The 27,715-nt window shown below is 48.2% G+C and overlaps 1 protein-coding gene across 2 annotated transcripts in view; it reads left to right on the forward strand.

Annotated features, from left to right (window-relative positions):
- LOC102445971 (microprocessor complex subunit DGCR8-like) overlaps positions 1-27,715 on the forward strand; it is a 139,239-nt gene that overhangs the window by 28,994 nt on the left and 82,530 nt on the right. For both annotated transcript variants that reach the window (XM_075914705.2, XM_075914702.2), the window contains exons 2-6: positions 13,312-13,384; positions 14,544-15,548; positions 16,079-16,238; positions 22,579-22,721; positions 27,321-27,603. In XM_075914705.2, the coding sequence (XP_075770820.2) occupies positions 14,829-15,548; positions 16,079-16,238; positions 22,579-22,721; positions 27,321-27,603 (1,306 nt within the window). In that variant the 5' untranslated portion in view covers positions 13,312-13,384; positions 14,544-14,828. The remainder of the gene's footprint in view (positions 1-13,311; positions 13,385-14,543; positions 15,549-16,078; positions 16,239-22,578; positions 22,722-27,320; positions 27,604-27,715) is intronic.

Consider the following 27,715-nt stretch of genomic DNA (forward strand, 5'->3'; position numbering starts at 1 on the left):
CAGGACTCCTGACCTTCTTTAAACCTAACTGAAACGAGGAGTAACGGTAGTTCGGAATAGGAAGCCTAGTCCGTGCCGCGTGTAGCCGCGCGGCATGGAGTCCGCACTAGCGGACATTTAAAAATGGTGGCGCCCGGCAAGATGCAAATGAAGCCCGGGAAATTCAAATCCCGGGCTTCATTTGCAACTCCGGTTGCCTACATTAGCCACCCTAGTTCAAACTAGGGTGGTAGTGTAGACATACCCATAGATAGTTGGGTTTGCGATGACCGGGAGAACCGTATGGTCACTTGCCTGCCTGGTGCGAAGGTTGCAGATCTCTCGAGGCATCTAGACAGACTTATGTGTAGTGCTGGGGAGGAGCCGGTGGTCGTGGTACATGTAGGTACCAATGACGTAGGGAAGGGTAGGAGAGATGTCCTGGAGGTAAAATTTAGGTTGCTAGGAAAGAGACTGAAATCCGGGATCTCTATGGTGGCATTCTCGGAAATGCTTCCAGTTCCACGCGCAGGGCCGGGTCGGCAGGCGGAGCTTCAGACTCTCAATGCGTGGATGAGACGATGGTGTAGGGAAGAGGGGTTTAGATTTATTAGGAACTGAAGGGAGAGGGGGAGCCTATACAGGAAGGATGGGCTCCACCTAAACCAGGGTGGAACCAGACTGCTGGCACTAAACATTAAAAAGGCCGTAAAGCAGTTTTTAAACTAAGAGATGGGGGAAAGCCGATTGGTGCGGAGATGCACGTAAATCGGATGGAGACTTCTCTTAGAGGAGAATCCATTGATAGAGATTCTCTAAGCCAGTGTTTCCCAATTGGTGCTCTGGGGAACCCTGGGGTTCCGCGGAGCAAAACTAGGGGTTCCGCGAGGAGCCAGCACTCCCCTGCCCCCTCTGAAAAAGAGAGGGAGAGCCAGCTAGCCAGCAGAGGCATGGGCGGCGAGTTGTGTGGGCTTGTGGTGCTCATGCTCCAGCAATATTTGGAGCTGGAGCAGGTCCCGACCCCCCCCTCCGCGCGTCCTCCCACCCCAGCCCCAGAGCATCTCTCCCCTGTCCCGGACCCGTCCCTGCCATGCGCAACCTTCACTGAGCTCCCCCTTGCTGGCTGCTGCTGCCCTGCGCAGCGTGCTCAAACCAGTGGGTGGGGAGACGTAACGTCACTGCCCGGGATTTTAAACCTGCTGGGCGCTGTGTTGCACCGCATGGCTGAGTTGCGAGTTCGGAGTCCGGGGACAGTGCACAGACTCCGGCCCCGCAAAGTGGAAGGCAGAAGGTACAGGAGAGGGAGGGAAGGGGCTTGTGCAGAGGGAGAGGGGAAGGGCTGGGAGAGGAAGGTGCTTGTGCGGAGTGGAAGGGGAAGAGGAAGGCACCAAAGGGATGGGTGGAGGAGAGACAAATGGCAGGGGGCCAAGTGCAGACAATGAGGAAAAAGGCAGGAGGGGAGGTGTCAGTGGGAGAGGGACAGGGTGATGCTAGGAGGGGACAGGGTAAGGGCATTGGGGGCTAGATGGGTGAGGGGAGGTGCTGGGAGAAGGCTTGAAAGAAGGGGTGGGCATGAGGAAGGTGGGGATGGAGCAAGTCATGTGTGAGGGCACAGGGGCATGAGGGGGCAGAGGGTGGTGAGGGGTGGGCATCAGGGAAAAAGGGGGCAGGGGAAGTGAGGGAAGGGGGAGGCACCAGGAGGGTGCAGGGATAAGGGAAGGTGCAGGTGCCAAGGGATTCTGGGGGTGAAGCAGAAGAGCAGACACCTGCAGGGGAGGGACCAGCACCAGAGGAGAGAGGCAGGGCAGGTGTGCAGAGGGAGGTGTTAGGAGAGGGGATGAGGAGGGGTAGCTCACATGATCAGAGTGGGGCTACTGGAGGAGTGGGCACAGGGGGGAGAGAAGGGCTGGTGGAGGGGGGCAGGTTGCAGGAGGGCTGAGGGCTGTGAGAAGGGCAGGAGTCAGGACAGCAGAGGAGGGTGAGGAGTTGGGGGGCAGCAGGCACCAGGGGAGCTGATGGAGCAAGGGGAGACATGGCAGCAGAGAGAAAAGGTAAAGGTTTATAAAATATTTATTAATAACTTGGGTGCCACAGTGGCACATCCAAACAAGCCACATGAACTCAGTACAGGTGCACAACACAAAATCCATTCTGCTCATGGGAGGAAACTTAGGCTGTGTGTACACTGGTTGTTTCTTGTGCAAGAACACGTCCACACTGCCATGTGCGAGCTGTGCTTTTGCACAAGAGCATCTATGGCAGTGTGGATGTTCTCTTGCCCAAGAAAGTACCGATGGCCATTTTAGCCATAGGGCTTTCTTGCACAAGAAATTCATGATGCCTATCTACACTGGCCTCTTGCGCAAGAATAGTTGCTCAAAAGGGCTTATTCCTGAGTGGGAGCATAGTAGTTCTTGTGGAAGAAGCCCTGATTTCATACATGAGAACGTTAGTGTACTTGCGCAAGAACACGCGGCCAGTGGAGACAGGCAGCACATTTTTGTGCAAGCACGGCCGCTTTGGTGCAAGATTGTGCCAGTGTAGACACAGCCAATGGGAGAGAGGAAGGCAGAGGCAGGGAATCAGCACTGGCTCAGCATGTCTACATGGTTTGGGGGAAGGTGCAGGGAAATTGAGCTCAGCTGGGTTGCAGAGTGGGGAGGTCCGTGGAGCTAGGCTGGGCTAGGTTGGGCTGGGCTGTGGGGTGGGGGATGTATGTGTGTGTGTGTGGAGCTCAGAGCTCAGTTTGGCTGCAGGAGGAGGGAGGTGCCTGGAACCGGGGCTAGACTCAAGGAGGGAGCGAGGGGCAGGGAATCGGCTCTTGGCTCAGCAGTTTTGCGGGGCTTGGGGGAAGTGCAGGGAAACGGGGCTCAGCTGTGCCGTGGGGGAGGCATGCAGGGAACCAGTGCAGGGCTCAGCTGGGCTGAGGTGGATGGGGGCGGGAATACAGAACAGACAGGCAGCTCAGCTGGGCTGTGAGGGGCTGCAGGGAACTGGTGCTGCACTCCCTTCGATTGTGGGGGATGGTTTTGGGGGAGGTGCAGGGAACCAGCAGGGGTGGGCAGCTTAGTTCGGTTGCAGGAGATAGAGGTGCAAAGAAGCCTAGTGGGGAGGAGGGGAGAGGGGGAAATCAGGAGCCCTGAAATGACCTCCCCTGGACCAAAAATTCCTCATCTAGGACCAGTCCGGTCTAGAGGGTGCCAGATCAGGGAGGTCCAACTCCTACCCAAGTCCGCTCCTTGTACTCTTCCTTGTAACCAGACACCCTACATCCAGCCTGCTTCTGCACCCTACCTACCACCCAGACCTTGCCCTCTTCCGCCCCCACCTCCTTCCCAGATCCTCTGCACCCCATACCTATCCTGCTCCTTGGCAGCCCTGCCATCCACCCTAGCACCTAGCACCGCCCTGGCCCCAGCACCCCGCCATCCACGCTAGCACCCAGCAGCACCCTGTTCCTTGTCCCAGCACCCTGCCAGTCACCCTAGTGCCCAGCAGGACCATGTCCCTGACCCCAGCACCCTGCCACCTTCCTGCCCCAGCACCCCGCCACCTGAGCCAGCATCCTTCCACCCAGCAGCACCCTCTCCCCAGCCCCAGCACCCACTAGCACTCTGTCCCCTACCCCCACCAGCACATCTGGGACCACATTAGTGAGGCTTGAGGGTTTTTGGAGGGTTTTTGTTTTGTTTTTTGCATCTCACTTGTGTGGCCCCAACTGACTTTTCTGTGGGTCAGCGACCTTTGACTCAAAACAGGTTCCTCACCCCTCTCATATATAAAGACAATGCTAAACCTTTTGAGTTTGACATATTTTATTTAAAAATGAAGCCAGGCCAACAAGCCCCCAGTTGGGACCAAACCCCCATTTCACTGCAGCATCATAACACTCCTGCACCACCTGACCCCAAATCTGAGCCTATCATACACTGGAACCCCCTGTCCTAAGCCTCTTACATTCCCACACTCCTGAATCCCCACATGCTCAGTCTTCTGCCACAACGTTCCTCCACCATCCACACATCACAATTCTGTGTCCTGAGCCCATCATACTCACAGCCTCCTTGCCCGGAGCCCCTCACATATCCAGCCCAAACTCCTGCACCCTCACAGCCACAAGCCCTGGCTTGCTCAGCACCCCAACCTTCCACCTGAGCCCAACACTCCCCAGCCTGGAGCCCCCTCCCCGTGCCAACAGCCCCTTCTCCTGCATCCAAATTCCCTCCCAGAGCTTGTACTTCTCACCCCTTCCCACACCCAAATCCCTCATTCCCACCCCACACCTCACTCTTACTAGGTTGAGACAGGTATAAGGGCTAGGGATAGCAAGTGATGGAGAGGAGGGGAACAGAGCAGATGAGGCCTCACAGAAGGGAGGTGGGGGGGTGATTTTCATGAATTGGTGGGTCCCTCTCTCCTCCCGCCCCCCCTCCCTTTTTTTTTCTTTGTTTGACAAACCTAGGGGTTCCTTGGAATTCTGAAAAGGGTTCCTCGGCCAAATAAAATTGGGAAACACTGCTCTAAGCTGTAGTCAGAAAGAGAGGAGGGGAGAGGGCAAACCATGGGCCAGAGAAGACAAACAACCGCATACAAAGGAATCCAATGCATCAGGGAAGGGCAGACAAAAAAGCAGTGGCAAATTTTTAAAGTGGTTGTACACAAATGCTAGGAGTCTGACTAATAAGATGGGTGAACTAGAGTACCTCGTATTAAATGAAGAGATTGACATAATAGGCATCACTGAAACCTGCTGGAATGAGGAAAATCTGTGGGACACAATCATACCGGGATATAAAATATATAGAAAGGATAGAGCAGGCCGCGTGGGTGGCGGAGTGGCACTGTATGTGAAAGATAATGTAGAATCAAATGAAATAAAAATATTAAGTGAATCAACATGTTCAATAGAATCGCTACAGATAGTAATTCCATGCTCCAATAATAAGAAATTAGCAGTAGGGATATATTACCGACCACCTGACCAGGACAGCGATACTGACATTGAAATGCTGACGGAGATTAGAGAGGCTACCAAAATAAAGAAGGGTATGTCTACACTACAGCGCTAATTCGAACTAACTTAGTTCGAATTAGTTAGTTCGAATTAGCTTAGTTCGAATGAACGCATCCAGACTAAAAAAAACTAGTTGGAATTAGCGTTTTGCTAATTAGAACTAGCATGTCCACATTGAGTGGACCCTGAACCGGGGTTAAGGATGGCCGGAAGCAGTGCCGGCAGGGCATCAGATGAGGACTTAGAGCGTGGAGTTGCTGCCTCAGGCTAGCCGAGGGCTGTGCTTAAAGGGACCCGACCCCCACCCCGGACAGACAGTTCTCACGGGTGCCCCGCTTGCAAAGCAGTCCTGTCTTGGAGTGCCCTGAGTGCCCACACTGGGCACATCACAGCACTCGGCCATCAGACCGGCTGCACTTGCCGCAGGCTGCCATCTGGGGAGAGGGGGCAATTGGGGGGCTGCAGGAGAGCTTCTACCCCCAGAAGCCCGCAGAGCCAGCCCAGTCCTCCCCATCGGGGGCTCGTACCCCATTCCTCCCTCACATCCTTCCACTTATCCTTCCCTAGCCCCCCTTCCTAATGTACAAAATAAAGAAAACGTGTGGTCAAAAATAGAATCTCTCTTTATTGAACAAAACTCGGGGAGACTGGGAAAAGGAGGTGGGAGAGGGGAAGAGAGAGGCTGGGAGAGGGGAGGGCAACTAAAATGATCAGAGGTTTGGAACAGGTCCCATATGAAGAGAGGCTAAAGAGACTGGGACTTTTCAGTTTAGAAAAGAGGAGACTGAGGGGGGATATGATAGAGGTCTATAAAAGCATGAGTGGGGTGGATAGGGTGCATCAAGAAAAGTTCTTCATTAGTTCCCATAATAGAAGGACTAGAGGACACCAAAGGAAAGGAATGGGTAGCAGGCTTCAAACTAGTAACAGAAAGTTCTTCTTCACAAAGCAAAGAGTCAACCTGTGGAACTCCTTGCTGCAGGAGGCTGTGAAGGCTAGAACTAGAACAGAGTTTAAAGAGAAGTTAGATCAATTCATGGAGGTTGGGTCCATGTTGTGGTATTAGCCAGGGGGTAGGAGTGGTTTCCCTGCCCAAAGTTTGTGGAAGGCTGGAGATGGATGGCATGAGACAAATGGCTTGGTCACTGTCTTCGGTCCATCCCCACCAGGGTCCCTAGGGATGGCCGCTGTCGGCAGACAGGCTACTGGGCTATATGGACCTTTGGTCTGACCCAGTACAGCCATTGTAAGCTCAGGGTCGGCAGTCTCAGTGGACCACCTTGATTTTCATGCACACCTGCTCCTGGGTGGCCAGGCTGGCAGCTCTCCTGCCCTAGATGGTCACTTTCCTGTGCCTAGTGCGGAGGTCGCGGACGAGGTCCATGATGTCCGCAGTAGACCAGGTGGGTGCCCACCTCTTGTGGTCCTGGGCAAGCTCCCGGGAGCCGCCAGCCTGGTCCTGGGAAGAGGGGGAGGGCTGGGGGGCATCGGGTGGCTGGCTCGAGCCGTGCCAGGTGCAGGGTCTGCTGGCTGGGTGCTGGCAGGCTTGCACCTGGCACGGGCACCGTAGCCAGCCCGTGCCCCTTTAAGGGGTCCGGGGCCGGCAGGGGGGCGGACGAGTTTCCCTGGTGTTGGTCAGAGTGGCCACCAGGGAAAGCTGGGGAGGGCTAGCCTCCCACTAGTTCGAATTAAGGGGCTACACAGCCCTTAATTCGAACTAGTAAGTTTGAACTAGGCTTAGTCCTCGTAGAATGAGGTTTACCTAGTTCGAACTAAGCGCTTCGCTAGTTCGAATTAAGTTCGAACTAGCGGAGCGCTAGTGTAGCGCCTATGAAAGTTAATTCAAACTAACATCCATTAGTTCGAATTAACTTTGTAGTGTAGACATACCCTTAGTGCTCCTCAGGATGGAAGCTCTCCCGCAGGGCCTCCTGGATACTGACAGCCCACCTATGGACCTCCCGGATGGCAGCCTGCAGAAAGTGCAGCCAGGCTTGTAGCAACGCATCTACAAGAAGCACCAGAGTACCCAGGGACAGCTCTGTTTCCATGTTGCAGAGTGCTGTGGTGTCCCGAGTGAGGGCAACCAGAGCACGCAGAGACATAATGCTTTGCTGTCCCTCGTCGAGGTAGGCAAGCAAGCAGGGAAAGCTGAGAACCGGTTGTCCGGGGGGGGTCCCTTTAAGCACAGGCCTCAGATAGCCTTAGGTAGCAGCCACACAAAGTAACTCCTGACTTGATGCCCTGCTGGACCTGGTTCCGGACGGCCTTAAATGCGATTCAGAGTCCACTCAGTGTGGGCGTGCTGTTTCGAAATAGCAAAATGCTATTTTGAAATGCGTTTTGTGTTTAGATGTGTTATTTCATAGAATCATAGGACTGGAAGGGACCTCGAGAGGTCATCGAGTCCAGCCCCCCACCCTCAAGGCAGGACCAAGCTCCGTCTACACCATCCCTGACAGATGTCTATCTAACCTGTTCTTAAATATCTCCAGAGAGGGAGATTCCACCACCTCCCTTGGCAATTTATTCCAATATTTGACCACCCTGACAGTTAGGAATTTTTTCCTAATGTCCAATCTAAACCTCCCCTGCTGCACTTTAAGCCCATTACTCCTTGTCCTGTCCTCAGAAACCAAGAGGAACAAATTTTCTCCTTCCTCCTTGTGACACCCTTTTAGATATTTGAAAACCGCTATCATGTCCCCCCTTAATCTTCTTTTTTCCAAACTAAACAAGCCCAGTTCATGAAGCCTGGCTTCATAGGTCATGTTCTCTAGACCTTTAATCATTCTTGTCGCTCTTCTCTGTACCCTCTCCAATTTCTCCACATCTTTCCTGAAATGTGACATAACTTATTTCGAATTAACTATTGAAATAACGCTGTAGTGTAGACATACCCATGGCGAATTCTAATTGGTTTATTTAAGTCCCCCTATGACAAGGGTGGTCAAGATGCAGCCCGGGGGCTGGATTCAGCCCACCTAACACTTTGATCCAGCCCTCGGATTGCATCTGGTTGCTTTCTATTTATATCCTGCTGCCCATGCCACTAAATTTCCAGGCTGTGGCTCAGGCAGCAGGATCCTTTTTAAATGGCTCATGGCTCCCAGTTTCAGTGCTTCATTAAGTGCCCCCCCCTTACAATTATTGCCCACTCCTTCCCTATGGCAACCCAGACATTTTGCACTTTTTTTTTCATGTGTAGTGTGTCACGTTAGTGGATTTTAAAGTGAGCAGACAGATCACTGTTGCACCCACGGGGGGTGTTTGCCCCAAATTCTGTACAAAGGGGGCCATGTGAGGTGTCAAATGGAAGCTTGTACTCTGCTGATTCTATGTATGATACTCATGTACGATTTTTGTATGTGAAGTTATGAATATGGGCTCTGTACATGTACTGTAAATGTCTCTGAGCGCCATTGTCCATGGAGCAGCGCTAGTTAGCACAGCCATTCACTGAATAATCCTTCCTCACAACAGGCAGTCCAGGCCCATTGCTCTGTCTCAGACAGAGTGGCCAATACACACCTGAGAAATGCGTCTGGAAGCCTACAGGCCTGCCAGTGCCTCATGGCTACGTGCATGTGAAACACAGACAGGTTGCTCGATCACGTGACCAGCTCCAGTTTGGGAGACTCCAGGAATGTAAAAACCCCATGAGGCCATCTCCATCTTGTCTTCAATCTTGCTCCTGATCCCAGATGCAGCCTTGCTAGGGACCGAGAGCCGGGAAGGATTGCTGACCTGTCCTGACATAGGATGTACTCCAGAGACTTCTAAACTAGCAGTTTGTAACAGCTCTGCTAAGAGCCTGCATCAAGCACTCTGTGATGGATGTATGTGATGTATTGTCCTTAACAACCTCACTCTCAACCTTTTCTTTCTTTTATTAATAAACCTTTAGATTCTAAAGGATTGACCCTGCGTGATCTTGTGGGTAAGATCTAAAATGTAAAGATTGGTAGCTGAAGTGCTCGGTGTGGCTGGTGTGTGGCCTATTTGGGAAAGGTCTCCAGTCGGGGGCTGTAAGTAGCCCTGGTTTTGAGCAATTTGCCCTGAGCTGATGCCCTCAGCAGTGCCCAGACCCACGCTGGTCCGTCACATGGTGGTATTACTAAGACTTCTTGTGTGGGTACAATCTCGCTACTGCCTGGGAAGATTCTGAACAGAGCAGACTCAGCCAGCTGACTCAGGGAGTAACATCACTTTATTTCCTGGTGGTAGGAGGTCTTACACCCATTGTAGGGGTGGCACAAAAGGGACTGGGGGAAACCAAATTTGCAGGTAAGAAATAACCATAAAAGTGGCCTCTCTTCTTCCCTAGCTACTCCTGGCCCAGCACAGACAACTGAAATATAATTATCGGAGGGGTAGCCGTGTTAGTCTTGATCTGCAAAAGCGACGAGTCCTGTGGCACCTTATAGACTAACACCGTGGTCACCAACCAGTAGATCTCAGGGGCTCTAAGAGTAGCTCTTGAGCCCCTCTCTGAACTGCGCGCCTGCACAGTACATTTACATTAGATTTCCTCATTTGAGGAGCAGCTACTCACCGAGCAACAACACAGGTGAGTAGCTGCGAGGAATGGTGGGAGCTGGGAGGTCTGGAGGGCTGAAACACCCCAGCAAACTGACTGTGGCTTTCAGCTGAAAGAGGCTGCCCCACGCTCCAGCTGATTGGCAGCTTCTCCTCTGCGCCTGCCGATGTGGAGCTTGGTGCACCCTGGCTGAGCCTGATGGCCAGCTGGCCGGGCAGCCACTTCTCTTCCCTCCAGCCCGGCTGCCCTGCGTTCAGCCCAGGGAGGCTGTGTCTAGCTCCAGCTGTGCTGAAGTAAGCTTCCCAGGCTGAGCGCAGGATCACAGATGCCCATCTGCTGGACTGTATACGACTAGCAATCTCAGACTACAACCCAGACTTCAAGACACTGGCAGATACTGTTCAGTCACAGGTGTCACACTGAGACTGTTATTGGAAGAAAAAAAATATAATTATCAATACTTGATTTTAGATTTACAAAATAGCAGAGAACAAAATGTATAATTGTAAATGCTTCATTTGACATTAAATAGCATGAATTAAAAACAGACCATTTATTTCATAACTATTGTGACGTAGTGGGGGTACTTGCTGGGCTGTGGTGACCCCTGCTGTCTGGAGCAAGACCCAGCAGGGAAAACCTCACTATGCAAAGGTGATGCCAAACTTGTTGAACCAGACACCCCCCATGGAGAGGAACAAAGGAAGGTGGATGCTGCCCTGGCTGGGGGGCAGGGCTGGAGGAGTGGTGGGTTAGTTGCTGTCTGGGAGCATGGAGGAGACAGCCTAGGGAAAGGGGCTGGAGTTTAGGGGCCCAGTCTCCCCCATCTCAAGGGGGCCTGATGCATCCTAGCCCAGCTCTGTGACCAGATTACATCTGTGCTGTGTCCTGGAGAGGCAATAAACTTCCTCTATTCCACCGGCTGGTGCGGTCTGTTTGTGCCATTCCGGGGTGCAGGAGACAGGGGACCCCCAACGTGCCGTCACACTATAAACATGTGATTTTAATTGTATATATTGCATAAGGACTGGGGATAGCAAGTGATGGACAGGAGAATAGAGAGGGCGGGGCTTCAAGGAAGGGGCAGGGCGGTAGATCTTCGCCTGTTCTGAGACTTAAAAAGTGATCATGGGTGTAAAAAGGTTGGAGACCACTGGACTAACAGATGTATTGGAGCATAAGCTTTCGTGCCCACGAAAGCCCACAAAAGCTTTTGCTCCAATACATCTGTTAGTCTATAAGGTGTCTCAGGACTCCTTGTCGCTTTTGAAATATAATTAACCTCCTCCCCTCTCTCCACATGCTATAGAAAAACAAGTACAATGGTATTAAGAGCCTATTTGCCATGACAATGTACATAGCGCAATTAAATGCTTGTGCCAGTCTAAAGTATATAAAATACTTTGGCTAGTAGATGCTGTTCAAAATTAATAGTAATGGTTACAAGACTTTACTTTTAGCAATCTGGATTTAGAATCATAGACCCATAGAGCTGGAAGAGACCTCAGAAGGTCATCAAGTCCAGCCCCCTGCTCTAGGCAGGACCAATCCCAACTAAATCCACTACTTCCCTAGGTAACCCATTCCAGTGCTTCACCACCCTCCTAGTGAAATAGTTTTTCCTAATATCCAACCTGGATCTCTCCCACCACAACTTGAGACCATTGCTCCTTGTTCTGCCATCTGTCACTACTGAGAACAGCATTTCTCCATCCTCTTTGGAACCTCCCTTCAGGAAGTTGAAGGCTGCTATCAAATCCCCCCTCACTCTTCTCTTCTGCAGACTAAACAGACCCAAGTCCCTCAGCCTCTCCTCATAAGTCATATGCTCCAGCCCCCTAATCATTTTGGCTGCCCTCCGCTGGACCCTCTCCAATGTGTCCACGTCCTTTTTGTAGTGGGGGGGGGGGGGGGGGCGCGAGAACTGCACACAATACTCCAGATGTGGCCTTACCAGAGCCGAATAAAGGGGAATAATGACATCTCTGGATCTGCTGGCAGTGCTCCTCTTAATGCAACCTAATATGCTATTAGCCTTCTTGGCTACAAGGGCACACTGTTGACTCATATCCAACTTCTCATCCACTGTAACCCTCAGGTCCTTTTCTGCAGAACTACTACTTAACTGGTTGGTCCCCAGCTTGTAACTATGCTTGGGAGTCTTCCGTCCCAAGTGCAGGACTGTACACTTGTCCTTGTTGAACCTCATCAGATTTCTTGTGGCCCAATCCTCCAATTTGTCTAAGTCACTCTGGACCCTATCTCTGCCCTTAAGCGTATCTACCTCTCCCCCCAGCTTAGTGTCATCTGCAAACTTGCTGCGGGTGCAATCCATCCCCTCATCCAGGTCATTAATAAAGATATTGAACATAACCGGTCCTAGAACCGAACCTTGGGGCACTCTGCTAGAAACCGACCGCCATCCTGACATCGAGGCGTTGATCACTACCTGCTGGGCCCGGCTTTCTAGCCAGCTGTCTATCCATCTTACCGTCCATTTAGTCAATCCTTATTCCCTTAACTTGCAGCAAAGAATATTGTGGGAGACTGTATCAAAAGCCTTGCTAAAGTCAAGGTGTATCACATCCACTGACTTTCCCATATCCACAGAGCCAGTTACCTCATCATAGAAGCTAATCAGATTGGTCAGGCACGACTTGCCCTTTGTGAATCCATGCTGACTATTCCTAATCACTTTCCCCTCTTCCAAGTGCCTCAAAATGGATTCCTTAAGGATCCCTTCCATGATTTTTCCAGGAACCGAGGTAAGACTGACCGGCCTATAGTTCCCTGGATCGTCCTTTTTCCCTTTTTTGAAGATGGGTACTACATTTGCCTTTTTCCAATCATCCGGGATGTCTCCCGATCTCCATGACTTTTCAAAGATAATGGCCAAAGGCTCCTCAATGACATTTGCCAACTCCCTCAGTACCCTCGGATGCACTAAATCCAGGCTCATGGATTTGTGTACGTCTAGCTTTTCTAAATAGTTCCTAACCTGTTCTTTACCCACCACGGGCTGTCCATCTTCATCCCATCTTGCGTCACTTAGCGCACAAGTCCAGGAGCCAACCTTGTCCATGAATACAGAGGCAAAGAAAGCATTGAGTACTTCAGCTTTCCCCACATCATCTGTCACTAGGTTACCTCCTTCAGCCATTAGGGGCCGCACACCCTCTCTGATCACCTTCTTGTCAGCATGCCTGTAGAAACCTTTCTTGTTATCCTTCACATCCTTAGCCAGTCGCAATTCCATTTGCACTTTCGCCTTCCTGATAACCCCCCGGCATTCTCGAGCTAGACCTTTAAACTCCTCCCTGGTCATTTGTCCAAGTTTCCACTTTTTGTAAGCTTCCTTTTTGTGCTTAAGTTCACCAAGGATTTCCCCTGTAAGCCAATCCGGTCTCCTACCATGTTTGCCTCTCTTGCTACGCGTCGGGATGGTTTCTTTCTGTGCCTTCAATAAGGCTTCTTTAAAATACTGCCAGCTGTCCTGGATTCCTTTCCCCTTCGTGTTAGCATCCTAGGGGATTCTGCCCATCAGATCTCTGAGGGAGTCAAAATCTGCTTTTTTGTAGTCCAAGGTGTGTATTTCTAAATGTCTGCCATGTGTAAGGAATTCAAGTGACTTGTAATAGTCATGGATATAAGATCATACAGCTGCTAGTATCCCTACTTAGAAAAGCTCTACTCATGACCTTTTAGTAGATGATCAATTTTTCTGTGTTATAGTATCCAGAGAGTAATTTCTGATATAAACTACTCTTTTTAAATACAGGATGGACCTCCTTGGTCCAGCACCCTTGGGACCTGAGGCGTCCCGGACCAGGGAGTTTGCTGGACCAGAGGAGGTCAGTGCTACACTGCTGGCTGCCCTGCTGCCAGCTCCTCTCCCTGGGGCTCTCTAGGCTGTTGCCCCACTAACTCTGGCCCGGCCAAGGCTCCCTGCCCGCTGCCACCAGGGGTTCTCCAACCAGGACCTCCCGGCCGCTCAAGCCCTGTTCAGCCACTGCTGGCCCCAGTACCACTGGGGGTTCCTCGGGGTTTCCCAGTCCCCAGGCCCCCCGGCTGCACCTGCCCCGCTGCTGTGGCCTGGCTCCATTGCACCTAGGGGGTTCCCAGAAAGGGCTGCCTGGCTGCCGCTGAATCTGCTGCCGCTGGGGGGTTTCCCAGGGTTTATTGGCCGGGGCCACCAGGTTGGCCCTGCTGCCACCAGGGATTCTCCTGCTGGGGCTGGGACTCCCAGCTTTTGCCTGGCCTTTCTGCCACAGTTCCCCAGCTGGGGCTTCTGGGCCGCTGCATGGCCCCTCTGCCACTGGGGAGTTCTCAGGGTTCCCCGGACGGGGTGCTCTGACCGCCTGACCCCACTGATACCGGGAGTTCCCTGGCCAGGACAGAGGCTCCCAGATTCTGGCTGGCTGACACCGTGGTTTCCCCTGCCTAGCCACTGCTGGCCCAGGTGGGACTCCGCAGACCCTGCTTTCCCGAGGCTCTTTGGTCCAGCAACATCCATGGCCTTGCCGGACCAGGGATGTTGTCGGAGTAGAGAGTCCCAGATTTGGGAGGTTCAACCTGTATTGCAAATAGTGAGTTGGACACTGAAGAAAATAATCTACTGTAGTTTAAGAATATGGTCAAATAATGGAGAATTAACATTTGGCCTGCTTTAACATTGCAAACTAATTGTCTTTTGGTTCTATAGATAGCACTCTGTTACTAAGATACTTAATACCCACACCAGCTGTTTTTATCTGATCTGTTTAAAAATCAGTGCTTTGCACCTGCTGGTCATGGCACATTAATGATTGGTTTTCCTAGAACTGTGCTGGCAGAATGTGATTCTGGCACACAAACAATGAAGCAATGAAAACTCTTAATTCTGGTAAAAAGAACATTACGACCAGTTGGAAATTGAATAGAAGTGGAACGGAACGAAATCCATTTTCACCTCTGATGAATGGGACAGTTGCCTTTCAAGTTCTTCTGTGACAAATCTTTTTCTTTTTGTAGGTTGAAAGAAGAAAAGGAGACCTGCTTATTCAGTGAAGATGCACTCTACTTAGTCTTCAGCTATTAAGCTGAATGCATTGTGATTTCCAATAATTGAGACAGTGATTCTGAAAGCTGTCTACATTAATGAAAAGAACAATGTAGTCAGCTTAACTGAATCATCAGTGTTGCATATTGAATAGAACATGATAAACCTATCTTGATGGACTTGTACATGTTAGGATATAGATTATATACGTTTATTCAAAGCCTTGTTTTTTAAAACAGTAGTGATACAGTTTGAATATGGAGAAAACTGAAGATGTACCTCCCCTCCCCAAAGAACCAGCAAGAGAAATGAATGTGGAGAACCATACTTGTCCCCCACCTCTGCCGCCTAATGAACAGCCTCCACCACCTCCCCTGCAAACGTCCAGTGATGCAGAGGTAATGGACGTTGGCTCTGGTGGTGATGGACAGTCAGATACACCTGCTAGGGGCACACACGCTGTCTGCAGAACACAGCTTCTAACAAAGGGATCTGCTTGCTACAAAACTTGTCTTATAATAGACCCTAACAATAGTGACCAAAGCCCAAGAACTGCTCGTCATGCACCTTCAGTTCGAAAGTTCATCCCTGATCTTAAGTTACTTAAAGATGTAAAAATTAGTGTTAGCTTTACAGAAAGCTGCCAAATCAAAGACAGAAAAGTTCTGTACACTGGAGCTGAGCAAGATTATAAGCCAGATACAGATTTTAGTATTAATAATGTCAATGGGGATTTGTATGTTTGTCCTTTTGGTGGTAGTAGTGGTAAAGCTGTAGGTGTAGGAGGTGAAAATGATGGCAAGAAGGATGATGAAAATGATATTGATCAGGAAAAGAGAGTGGAATATGCTATCCTGGATGAGTTAGAAGATTTTACTGACAATTTGATGGAAATTGATGAAGGAGAAGGGTTCACATCTAAAGCAATCGTTCAAAGAGATAAAGTGGATGAAGAAACCTTGAATTACTCTTATGAGGTATGTAAATAATTTTTGCCAAGTGATTATAAAAATTTGTGCAAAGATGTGCAATAAAGACCGCATTTAAGAGCTTGCAGTCCTGAAGACCAAAATGCTTTAAATTCTTCAACAGAAGAAAATGCTGTCAATTTTGTACAACTTTAATTAATTGAATTAAAGTATCCTTTATGGTAAGCATTTTGGTGATTTAAAATTTGTGAAATTTGTGAATGATACAGCAAAAGACTTTAGAAGGTGCTGAATTTAGCTCTGTATTATGGTATATTGCCTTCTTAGATTCTTTACGGGCTGCCTGTATATGTAGCAACTGAATGAGGCCTCTCAGACTATCATGAAATACCAGTTGCTGAGCCAGTGACCACTTATGAAAATGTACCTCCTTGGTTTTCAGTCTCCTTTCCATGGCATTGGGAATCTTTCATCTAACTTTATAGTCAAACTATGTAGAAATTATTTGTACTCTTTGTTGACAGAGCAAGAGATAGTAGTAGTTACAGAAGGATGGTATCTGACCCTGTCTCTTTCAGGATGATTTTGACAATGATGTGGATGCTCTGCTGGAAGAGGGCCTTCAAGCTCCCAAAAAGAGGAGGCTAGATGAGAAATATGGAGGAGAGAGTGACCATCCATCTGATGGAGAGACAAGTGTACAGCCAATGATGACCAAAATAAAAACCGTACTTAAAAGTAAATTACTTTTCATTACAACTCTGTTTTTTTCTGTAGTGTGTGTGTATGTAGAATTCTAGGTAATTCAATGTAGGAACTTAGTAAAGACAGACTGATATGGTTCTTACTATTGAAGGGCCTTGCTTCATAGGATATGGCCACAAAATTTCTAGATTTCAGAATTTAATGTTTGACATTTTTTGTGTTCCAAGTCTCTGTAATGTGAAATTTTATTCTATGGATTTAGAGATGTGACAGGGTTCTCTAGCTGCAACCTGGACTGGACTGCTGAACCTGCTGTCCCGCTAACCTGGGCGCTCTCACACTGATTTTGTTGGCAAGCTACAAACCTCTGGCAGGTTTGTATTTTTAGATTAAAAAAAAACCACCCAGATATATAACTATGGAGATTTAAAGTGATTATAAGTAGTAAGCATACAGATCAAAGCTGTTCACAAATTTACTTTTAATTCTTAGGTAATCTGAGTTCTATAAACAGGATTTTAATCAAGTAATGTCTCATCCTGATAGATTATACAAAGTGGTCCCAGATCTTCAAGTACACAGGCTAGAATGGCCTTCCAGCCCAGGACCACTGTCCCCAGTTCAAAGACTTTGTCTTCCAGACATGTTTCCAGGTGTTGAGTTGGGGGGGAGAGAGGCCAAGTTATGATGTCATTTCCCCCTTCTTTTATAGTTTCTTCCAGCTTGTTGGAAATATTCATGCTTGTGACATGGAGACTCGCCCCCATTGCTCAAACATTTTCCATTGTCTATGTGCTCTCTCTGAGAAATTTGAGAGTTGTTGAGAGTGTGGGTTCCCTTTAATGAGTCATGAGCATACAGGTTGCACCTCTATAAACTGGAACTCTCTAGTTCAGCAACATCCACGGTCCGGCAGGACCAGGGATGTTCCAGGATCAGAGAGTCCCGGTGTGCTGCAGGGGGTGGGGGAGCCAGGAGCAGGGTTCCCTCTACAAAAATTTGCCTCCCACCCACCTCCAAGAGCCATGCACTGGTTACTCAGCTGCTCTGGGGTGGGGCCACGTGTTGGGCGGCAGCTTCTCCAGTGGCCCGGGCTGCAGCCAGAGCCAGAGGCCACGTGTTGGGCGGCGGCCCCAGCTGGGGTGGGGGCTGATCCTGTCAGGCTGGAGTGTCCCTGCCTGTGCCAGGCCCCACAGAGCTGGAGCAGTCCACTGGTTGACCGTAAGTAGTAAGCATCACCCAGTAAGGGTGATAACCATTCACATCCCTATTTTGAATAGGAGTTTAATAGTTGGGCTTTATTGTTTTACATTGATTTTTTGTGTGTGTGTTTGCTAGGTTGGTTTTTGTTTTTAAACCACCCAGCTGGTGTCCTTCTTTGAGCTTTTACAAGATTTTAAAGAAGAAGTATTATGTTTTGTATTTTATAGGAATACCTATAATTATTTTTAAATGTTTATTTTAATGATTTTCATTGTTTTAGTTGCTTTATTACTGACAAAAGGATTTAGGGTGTTTATTTTGGGTTTCTCTCTTTATTATCACTTACGGGGAAAAAAGTTAAACTTTGTGAAAGCATCAGGACACTTGAAGAGTTAACTAACAAAGTTAAGGCTGTCAGTAGATGCTCACTGCCAGATAAAGAGTAGCTGTCAGTTTTGCAACCTTGAATAAAATATTTGAATAGATTTTTAATGGAATTTTTAAAAAGCTAATTTATTTTGTGTATATATATATATATATATTAAAGTATTTATTGAAAATTTGAAGCCCCTTGCTATGTTTATTATGAGAGAATAAATATTTTAAACTTTCTTGGCTTACCTTTTACTAGCTGAAGTTTTGAACTTTTTTTGTTTTAAAATTATTTTTAGACTTTCAAAGAGCTTTGGGGTGTGTGTGTGTAAATTGCAAGTTATGAACAAATGACTCATTTAATAGAATCATAGAATACTAGGACTGGAAGGGACCTTGGGAGGTCATCGAGTCCAGTCCCCTGCCCCCATGGCAGGACCAAATACTGTCTAGACCATCCCTGATAGACATTTATCTAACCTACTCTTAAATATCTCCAGAGATGGGGATTCCACAACCTCCCTGGGCAATTTATTCCAGTGTTTGACTACCCTGACAGTTAGGAACTTTTTCCTAATGTCCAACCTAAACCTCCCTTGCTGCAGTTTAAGCCCATTGCTTCTTGTTCTATCCTCAGAGGCCAAGATGAACATGTTTTCTCCCTCCTCTTTATGACACCCTTTTAGATACCTGAAAACGGCTATCATGTCTCCCCTCAATCTTCTCTTTTCTAAACTAAACAAACCCAATTCATTCCGCCTTCCCTCATAGGTCACGTTCTCTAGACCTTTAATCATGCTCGTTGCTCTTCTCTGGACCCTCTCCAATTTCTTCACATCTTTCTTGAAATGTGGTGCCCAGAGCTGGACACAATACTCCAACTGAGGCCTAACCAGCGCAGAGTAGAGCGCAAGAATGACTTCTCGTGTCTTGCTCACAACATACCTGTTAATGCATCCCAGAATCATGTTTGCTTTTTTTGCAACAGCATCACACTGCTGACTCATATTCAGCTTGTGGTCCACTATAACCCCTAGATCCCTTTCTGCCGTGCTCCTTCCCAGACAGTCGTTTCCCATTCTGTGTGTGTGAAACTGATTGTTCCTTCCTAAGTGGAGCACTTTGCATTTGTCTTTATTAAACTTCATCCTGTTTACCTCAGACCATTTCTCCAATTTGTCCAGATCATTTTGAATTATGACCCTATCCTCCAAAGTAGTCGCAACCCCTCCCAGTTTGGTATCATCTGCAAACTTAATAAGCTTACTTTCTATGCCAATATCTAAATTGTTGATGAAGATATTGAACAGAGCCGGCCCCAAAACAGACCCCTGCGGAACCCCACTTGTTATGCCTTTCCAGCAGGATTGTGAACCATTAATAACTACTCTCTGAGTACAGTTATCCAGCCAGTTATGCACCCACCTTATAGTAGCCCCATCTAAGTTGTATTTGCCTAGTTTATCAATAAGAATATCATGCGAGACCGTATCAAACGCCTTACTAAAGTCTAGGTATACCACATCCACCGCTTCTCCCTTTTCCACAGGACTCGTTATCCTATCAAAGAAAGCTATCCGATTGGTTTGACATGATTTGTTCTTTACAAATCCATACTGGCTGTTCCCTATCATCTTGCCACCTTCCAAGTGTTTACAGATGATTTCCGTAATTACTTGCTCCATTATCTTCCCTGTCACAGAAGTTAAACTAACTGGTCTGTAGTTTCCTGGGTTGTTCTTATTTCCCTTTTTATAAAGGGCAAATCTAGTGCCCATTTATTTCCCTTTTTATAAATGGGCACTATATTTGCCCTTTTCCAGTCTTCTGGAATCTGTCCTGTCTCCCATGATTTTCCAAAGATGATAGAGGAGGTATCTGAGCCTCTAGCTATCAGCTCCTTGAGTATTCTGGGATGCATTTCATCAGGCCCTGGTGACTTGCAGCCATCTAATGTTTCTAGGTGATTTTTAACATGTTCTTTTTTTATTTTATCTTCTAAACCTATCCACTTCCCACTAGCATTCTTGGTGAAGACCGAAACAAAGAAGTCATTAAGCATCTCTGCCAGTTCCAAGTTTCCTGTTACTGTTTCTCCCTCCTCACTGAGCCTACCCTGTCCTTGGTCTTCCTCTTGCTTCTAATGTATTTATAAAAAGTCTTCTTGTTTCCCTTTATTCCCGTAGCTAGTTTGAGCTCATTTTGTGCCTTTGCCTTTCTAATCTTGCCCCTGCATTCCTGTGCTCTTTGCCTATATACATCCTTTGTAATTTGTCCTACTTTCCATTTTTGATAGGACTCCTTTTTTATTTTTAGATCATGCAAGATCTCGTGGTTAAGCCAAGGCGGTCTTTTGCCATATTTTCTATCTTTCTGACGCAGCGGAATAGCTTGCTTTTGGGCCCTTAACAATGTCCCTTTAAACGTATACCCTAATATTGAGAATACGTTTCACATTATATATTAAAAACAAAAACAAAACATTATCCTAACCTTCAGCTTGCATAGTTCATTATGTGGCTTTCAAGGTAGGAATGAGTGAGACCATACTGCCTTCAGTGTGAGCATAAGAATTTTCCCTAATATTGTTTGGAGCTGTCACCTTCATAAAAAGGTAGCTGATCTCAGTATGCAAGCTTGTAGGATGAAATCATGTTTGGGTTGTGTCTTGACTGCAGGTGAGATTCCTATTACTCTTTGATAGTGTAATGAGCCCGGGACAGCAACATAGCCAACCGCTGACCCGGAAGAGGAAGCGCCCTCTATGACCCCTTGGCAGGCGGACCTAGCCACGCCTGGCCCCGCCAACAGGAAGCCAGAGGGCGGGTCTAGGACTATAAGAGCTGCGGGCTCAGTCAGAGCTGGGCAGCCGACCCAAGGCTCCCGCAGTGACAGGCTAGGAGATGGAGGTCTGGTGGGCAGCGCGTTGTGGCCTGGACCCCTGCGGACCCTCGACCTAGTCGGCATGGAACGGCCTGGATCCCTGCCGACCTAGTGGCTGCAAGACCTCCACTATTAGGGCCCTGGGCCGGGACGCAGTGGAGTGGGTGGGCCTGCATTCCCACCCTGCCACCACTACCTTTGGGTGGCAGGTTCCTCCTGTGGGGCCAAACCCCCTGCTCTTGTCGGCTCTCTGGGAGTGAGGAGACCCGACCCTTGCTTGGCTGGACCCCGGCCAGAACTTTAAATGACTGAACCCCTATTGCCTAGCACCCGGACCCAGGGCTGAGCCTTCTGTGACCATTGAACTATTTGTGTTCCCCCCTTGCCTGGCACCCTGACCCCGGGCTGGGCCGTAGGGGCTGTTGCTTGCCCAGGCTGAAACATGCCTTACATACTGGTGGGCACTCTAGGGAGTGAGCGGTGCCTCCCCCCCGACTAAGGACCCTTTACAGATAGCTGCAGAAATAACCATTTTAAGAGTATCTATTGAGGTTAACTGGGCAAAAAAAAAAAAACCTGGAATTTTAAATTAGGCTCAGTCATGGCTACAATGACCACCTGCCTTCATTCACCTAGATGGGGGTACGTAGAATGGGTGTAGTATTGTGGTTGGTGGTATGTGATAGCATTCAAATTACTGGGCGCTGTACAAACACAAGAAGGGATACTTTGCCCCAAAGTGCTTACAACATAAAAGGACACACAAGGCAAGGGAAAGTGACAGTGTACAAGCAAAAATGGTGACGATGTAGAGTTGGTATTCAGTGTTGAAGTGTCTGGAGGAATGGGAGTGGGGTATAGTTTTGTTGGCTTGAGAGAGAGAAGTGAGAGTGTGAGAGGAGGAAAGTGAAGTGGGGGAAGGAGTGTGAAAAGCATAATGTTTAGGAAGGTTGAGGTGAAACAGCTTAGTGATTGCAGTGCTGTAGGAGAGAGGCCAGATGAAAGAGCCAGAAACGACTGGTAAGGCAGTGGTGTATGTGTCTGTGTGTGAGAGAGAAGTATGAAGTCCATATTTCATAGTTGATATAGTAAATATTGTGTTAGATATGTGATGCCTCTTGGTCCAGTAGGAATGAGCTGGAAAACCTTGACTTGAGCCTGTGTGTTTGGCTGATGCTGGCTGCTTGAAACAAAAACTTCAGAGAGTCAAGGGCTTTCTGAAGTCTGCCCTTTTACATGTGTGAGAGAAAGCGAGCAGAACTCTTCAGTGAAAAATAAAACCCTCTTAAGAGAATATTTCATAGCTTTCCACAAGGTATATTGGCGACTCTTTGGGGCTTCATTAGATTACATACTGGCTTGTCACTATAAATAAGAGGGAAATAGCACTGACCTAATTAATTAAAATGATTTAATTTGTATTAAATCTGTATTACCATACTTTTTCTATATGTATATATACACACACACATACAGGACTCAACAATTAGTGTAATCTACTCACCCATGGCGAGTACATTACAAGCTGGCACAGCCGCACAGCATGGTCTGCACATGCACAGCATGCCGAACTGCGCAGCTGGCGAGCAGGGCTCGCCGCTGCTTGGCAAGCCCTGTGTGTGTGTGTGTGTGTGTGTGTGTGTGTATAGATAGATATTTCCAAATTCAGTGGTTTCGATCTAACAGTTTACAAGTATATCCTATTCTTATTAATTTTTTGTTTTGTTTTTTAGATGTAAACAAAATGAAATAAAATCCATGGGCGGGGCGGGGGGGGGGGCCGCGTGTACCTATAACCTTTCTAAGTTTTGTAATGAGGTTTCAGGTGGAAGAATGTTCTCAGGATATAGAATCAGAAATTAATTTTTCAAATCATGAACACACTACATGAATTTGTCTGTTTCCTTTCATAAAGGTCGTGGCCGTCCTCCTACGGAACCATTACCTGATGGATGGATCATGACATTCCATAACTCAGGCATTCCTGTATATCTGCACAGAGAATCCAGAGTTGTTACCTGGTCCAGACCTTATTTCTTGGGAACAGGAAGCATAAGGGTAGGAGTCTAAGCTGCTAATTATAATTTTAATATTTGCATTACCTAAAAGTATTAGGCAACAAACTTCCCTGTAGTGTTAACATCTTATTTCAACTAGTTTCTTTTTCGAGTGCTTTGCCCATGTCTATTCAATAAAGTGTCAAGTATCAGAGGAGTAGCCGTGTTAGTCTGAATCTGCAAAAGCGACAAGAAGTCCTATGGCACCTTATAGACTTAACAGATTTATTGGAGCATAAGCTTTCGTGGGCAAAGACCCACTTTGTCAGATGCACCCATGATCTGCAGCAGAACTCCCACAGATTACAATAGCTGTCTGCAAAACTTGAATTTACCTTAATACCACTCGTTTAAATCGAAACATTCACTGAATTATCTGAAAGCATATCTTAAGTTTTGTAAATATAGGGTATGTCTACACTACAGCGTTATTTCAAAATAGCTTATTTCGAAGTAACGCTTCTAGACACAAAATGCATTTCGAAATAGCACGTCCACAGTGATAGGATGCTAAATCACATTTAAGGCCGTCTGGAACCAGTTCTGGCAGGGCATCAGGTCAGGAGCTACACAAGATATGAGAACTGTGCTTAAAGGGACACCCCTGGATAGCCAGTTCTAAGGTTTCCCTGCTTGCTTGCCTACCTCGCTGAGGGACAGTAAAGCATTTTGTCTCTGCGTGCTCTGGTTGCCCTCACTCAGGACACCACAGCACTCTGCAACATGGAGCCGGAGCCGCCCCTGGGCACTCTGGTGCTTCTCCTGGACCTGTTGCTGCGAGCCTGGCAGCACATTTTGCAGGCAGTAACAGTCTCCCTGGTGTGCCCCACTGGGGACTTGGGCCTCATTCCTCCCTCACGTCCTTCCACTTACCCCTCCCTAACCCCCCTTCCTGCTGTACAATAAAAGACACATGTTCATTACAACAAATCCTCTTTATTGAACAAAACTGGGGTGGGGGGGAATGAAACTGAGGTGAGACTGGGGAAAGAAGGTGAGAGAGGGGAGGGTGGGAGGAGGGAGCTGGCAGGGGGAGCCAGGGGGAGGAGAAGCTCATGGCTCAGGGTTGGGGGTCTCGCCAGCCCAACTGTCTCCCAGCACCACGGGAGTGAGTGCCTCAGCATCCCTGGGTGTGGGGAGGAAGAAGCGGGAGGGGAAGAGGCAGCAGGGGCTGGAACAGCAGGAGGCAGCAAGCTCTGCCCCAGGGTCGATGACCACCTGAGGGGCACGGACTGTCCTGCCCCCCAGGATGTGGTCCACAGCATCAAAATAGGGGCAGGGGTCTGGGTCTGCCCCTGGTTGGGAGCTGCCCCCTGTGGCTCTGGCATATGCCTGCTGCAGCTACTTTATTTTCATGCGAACCTGCTCCTGGGTTCACATGTGGCCTTTGGTGGCCAGGCTGGCAGCCATCCGCATGTAGACGGTTGTGTTCCTCTGTTTAGTGCGGAGATCATGGATGTTGGAGGCATCCCCCCAAACCTGAATAAGGTCCCTGATCTCCGCACTGGACCAGGCAGGTGCCCGCCTTTTCCAGCCCCTGGAAGGCTTCTGGGAGCTGGTAGACTGGTCCTGGGGAGCAGTGGAGGGCTGGCTCATGCTGGGGCCACTGGGTCAGGTGCAGCAACTGCTGGCTCTGGGCTGGCAGACTTGGAGCTGGCACAGGCACTGTGGCCAAAGTCTATCCCTTTAAGGGCTCCGGGGAGTGGGAGAGGAGTTTTCTTGGTTGTGCCCAGAGTGGCCCCCAGAGTGGCCACCAGGGCACCCTGGGAAGGGCTGGAGGCCCCCTATTTCTAAATAAGTGTCTACACCGCACTTATTTTGAAATAGCAATTTCGAAATTGGTGCTATTCCTCGTGGAATGAGGTTTACCAATTTCGAAATAAGCCCTCCACTATTTTGATTTAATTTCGAAATAGCGGTTTGGCTGTGTAGACACTGGTAAAGTTATTTCGAAATAACTTTGCTGTGTAGACATACCCATATTGATTTGTAATTTAACAAAACTTTTATTGTTCAACCTAATTTTTTTTTTTTTAAAATCAAAGCTTTATTCTGTTCTGGAGAGGGAATGGGGGAAAAAAAACATAGCTATACCTATTTTTTTAAAGAGCTAGGGTGCCCTGGGGATAGGTGAAGTATAGGCACCTAAGTGGAATTATGTAATTGTACTGAAAGTTATAAGAAACTTTCTTATCTGTTTTAGTTTGAATAAAGTACTGCATATTATTGGACCAACTTCTGCTGGAGAGCGATACAAGCCTTGTACTAACAGAAGTTTATCCAATAAGAGTATAACAGCAGCCATACTGGGTCAGACCAATGGTCCATCTACCTTAGTATCTGTGTTCTGACAGTGACCAGTGCCAGGCACTTGAGGGAATGTACAGAGCAGGTAATCCATCAAGTGATTCATACCTCATTGCCCATTCCCAGCTTTTGGCAACAGAGGCTAGGGACACATCAGAGCATGGTTTATCATAACCATTGATAGACCTATCCTTCACGAAGTTATTCAATTCTTTTTTGAACTCTGTAATAATCTTGGCTTTCACAGTATTCTCTGACAAAGTTCCACAGGTTGACTGCTTTGTGTGAAAAAATACTTTGTTTTGTTTGTTTAAAATCTGCTGTCTATTTCATTTGGTGACACCAGTTCTTGTGTTACACTTCTCCACACCGGTCATGATTTTATAGCCCGCTATCATATTCCTCCTTAGTTGTCTCTTTTCCAAGCTAAGTCCCTGTGGGTATGTCTACACTACCACCCTAGTTCGAACTAGGGTGGTTAATGTAGTCAACCAAAGTTGCAAATGAAGCCCGGGATTTAAATATCCCGGGCTTCATTTGCATCTTGCCGGGTGCCACCATTTTTAAATCCGCAGTAGTTCAGACTCCGTGCCCCGCAGCTACACGCGGCACGGAGTAGGTAGTTCGAATTAGGCTTTCTAATCCGAACTACCGGTACACCTCGTTCTATGAGGAGTAACGGTAGTTCGAATTAGAAAGCCTAATTCAAACTACCTACTCCGTGCCGCATGTAGCCGCAGGCATGGAGTCCGAACTAACGGGGATTTAAAAATGGCGGCGCCTGGCAAGATGCAAATGAAGCCCAGGATATTTAAATCCCAGGCTTCATTTGCAACTTCAGTTGACTACATTAACCACCCTAGTTCGAACTAGGGTGGTAGTGCAGACATACCCAGTCTTATTTATCTCTGCTCAGATGGAAGCTGTTCTTTACCCCTAATCATTTTTGTGGCCCTTTTTTGTTCCTTTTCCCCTTGCAATATCTTTGAGATGGGGTTATGTCAGGGGGTACACCCCTGACAGGGGCTGCTGACCCCCTTATACTGACCTGCATCTCAGTCCAGGCCTATACCACACCCCTAAAGTCCCCACAAGTTCAGGCCCCTCTATCCGGGGGTATACAGTATCAAAGGCCTAGTCCCTCTGAGGAGCCTCTCCTGGCCCCAGGCCTGGTTATCCAGGGGGGGCCTGCGTGGTAGGGGGACCCAGGCCCTCCCTCTCCACCAGGTCCCAGCCCAGGGCCCTTTAGGCAGGGTCTGTGGCTCCTGCCGGCTCGGTGGGGAATCCGGCCGATACACGCCAAGCCAAACTTTGTCTCCCCTGCCCTGGGCTGCTTCCTACCACGCCCCGGTTCCCCGGGGGCCCATTGGCCTCTGAGGCAGTACCTGCTGGGGTTGTGGGTACGTTCTGGTCTTCTGGAGTCAGGGTCCGCTTCCTTGGTGTCAGGGTCCAGCACTGGCAGCAGCTCTGGTCCCAGCAGCTGGAAAAACACTAGCCAGGTCTCCTCCCTCCCCCAGCTGTCCTCTTGCCTGCTGGGCTCCCTCTGCCTTTATACCTGGTCTCTGCTGGGAGCATGCCCAGCAGGGCCGGAAGGGCGGGGCCCTCTCTGCCAGCTGGGCCTGGGCTACTCCCGGCCCTGCAGTGCCGGGCCTGTTCGCCCCGTCACAGGTGACTACATCTGCACTCAGTATTCAAGATGTGGCTGTACCATGCATTTATAATGGTATTTTCTATCTTATTATCTATCCCTTTCTTAATGATTCCCAACATTGCTGGTTTTTTTGACCGCCATGGGATACTGAGTGAATTTTTTCAGAGAACGATCCACAATGACTCCAGCATCTTTCTTGAGTGTTAAAAGCTAATTTAGACTCATCATTTTATTTATATAAAATTTGTGATTATGTTTTTCAGTGTGCATTACTTTTCATTTATCAACACTGAATTTCAGATAGTACTTCACCTGCCTTTTGTCTAATATTCTGGAACAGACATGATCATAACAACACTGCCTGCAACTGTTGGTTCATTTGACAGCATTTTATAGTCCGTTTTATTGTTTCTCTTTTCCTTTAGTTACCCTTTTTTATTTACTTGCATTCTGCATAGAGCAGCAGTGGGGAAAGGAGCACTTAAAATCTGACTTTAAAAATGTCAGGGGGATTCAGGAAGAGGGTTAGTGTAGATTTCTAGTATCACAACTACTTCCAATGCATCTTGAAACTGACTAGATTAATCTTTTTTAATTTCATTTTCTCTAAACTTATACATTCTTGTATAATTGTACTTACAGAAACATGATCCTCCCTTGAGTAGCATTCCTTGTCTGCATTATAAGAACATGAAGGACAATGAGGAAAGGGAACAAAACAACGACATAACCCCAAATGGGGAAGTATCACCTATAAAGCACATATATAAGTCTTCGGATCTGGACTGCCAAACAGAGGAGCCGGACTCTATTGCTGCTGATTCTGGGCCTTTAGATGAGAGAGAGCCTTCAGGGTGTGATGCAGCACCAGGACCCTTAGGACAAGTTAAGGCTAAAGTTGAAGTGTGTAAAGATGAATCTGTAGGTGAGTACTGAAATCAGTGCCTACTACTTGTTAGAGGAGGGGATTGGCCGTCAAGAATCTGATTTTTTTTTTTAAATAAACTCCTGATTCACTTCTTGAGCTTGGGGAAGTC

Source organism: Pelodiscus sinensis, chromosome W, assembly GCF_052426305.1.
Source record: "Pelodiscus sinensis isolate ZL-2025 chromosome W, ASM5242630v1, whole genome shotgun sequence".
NCBI classification, from domain to species: domain Eukaryota; kingdom Metazoa; phylum Chordata; order Testudines; family Trionychidae; genus Pelodiscus; species Pelodiscus sinensis.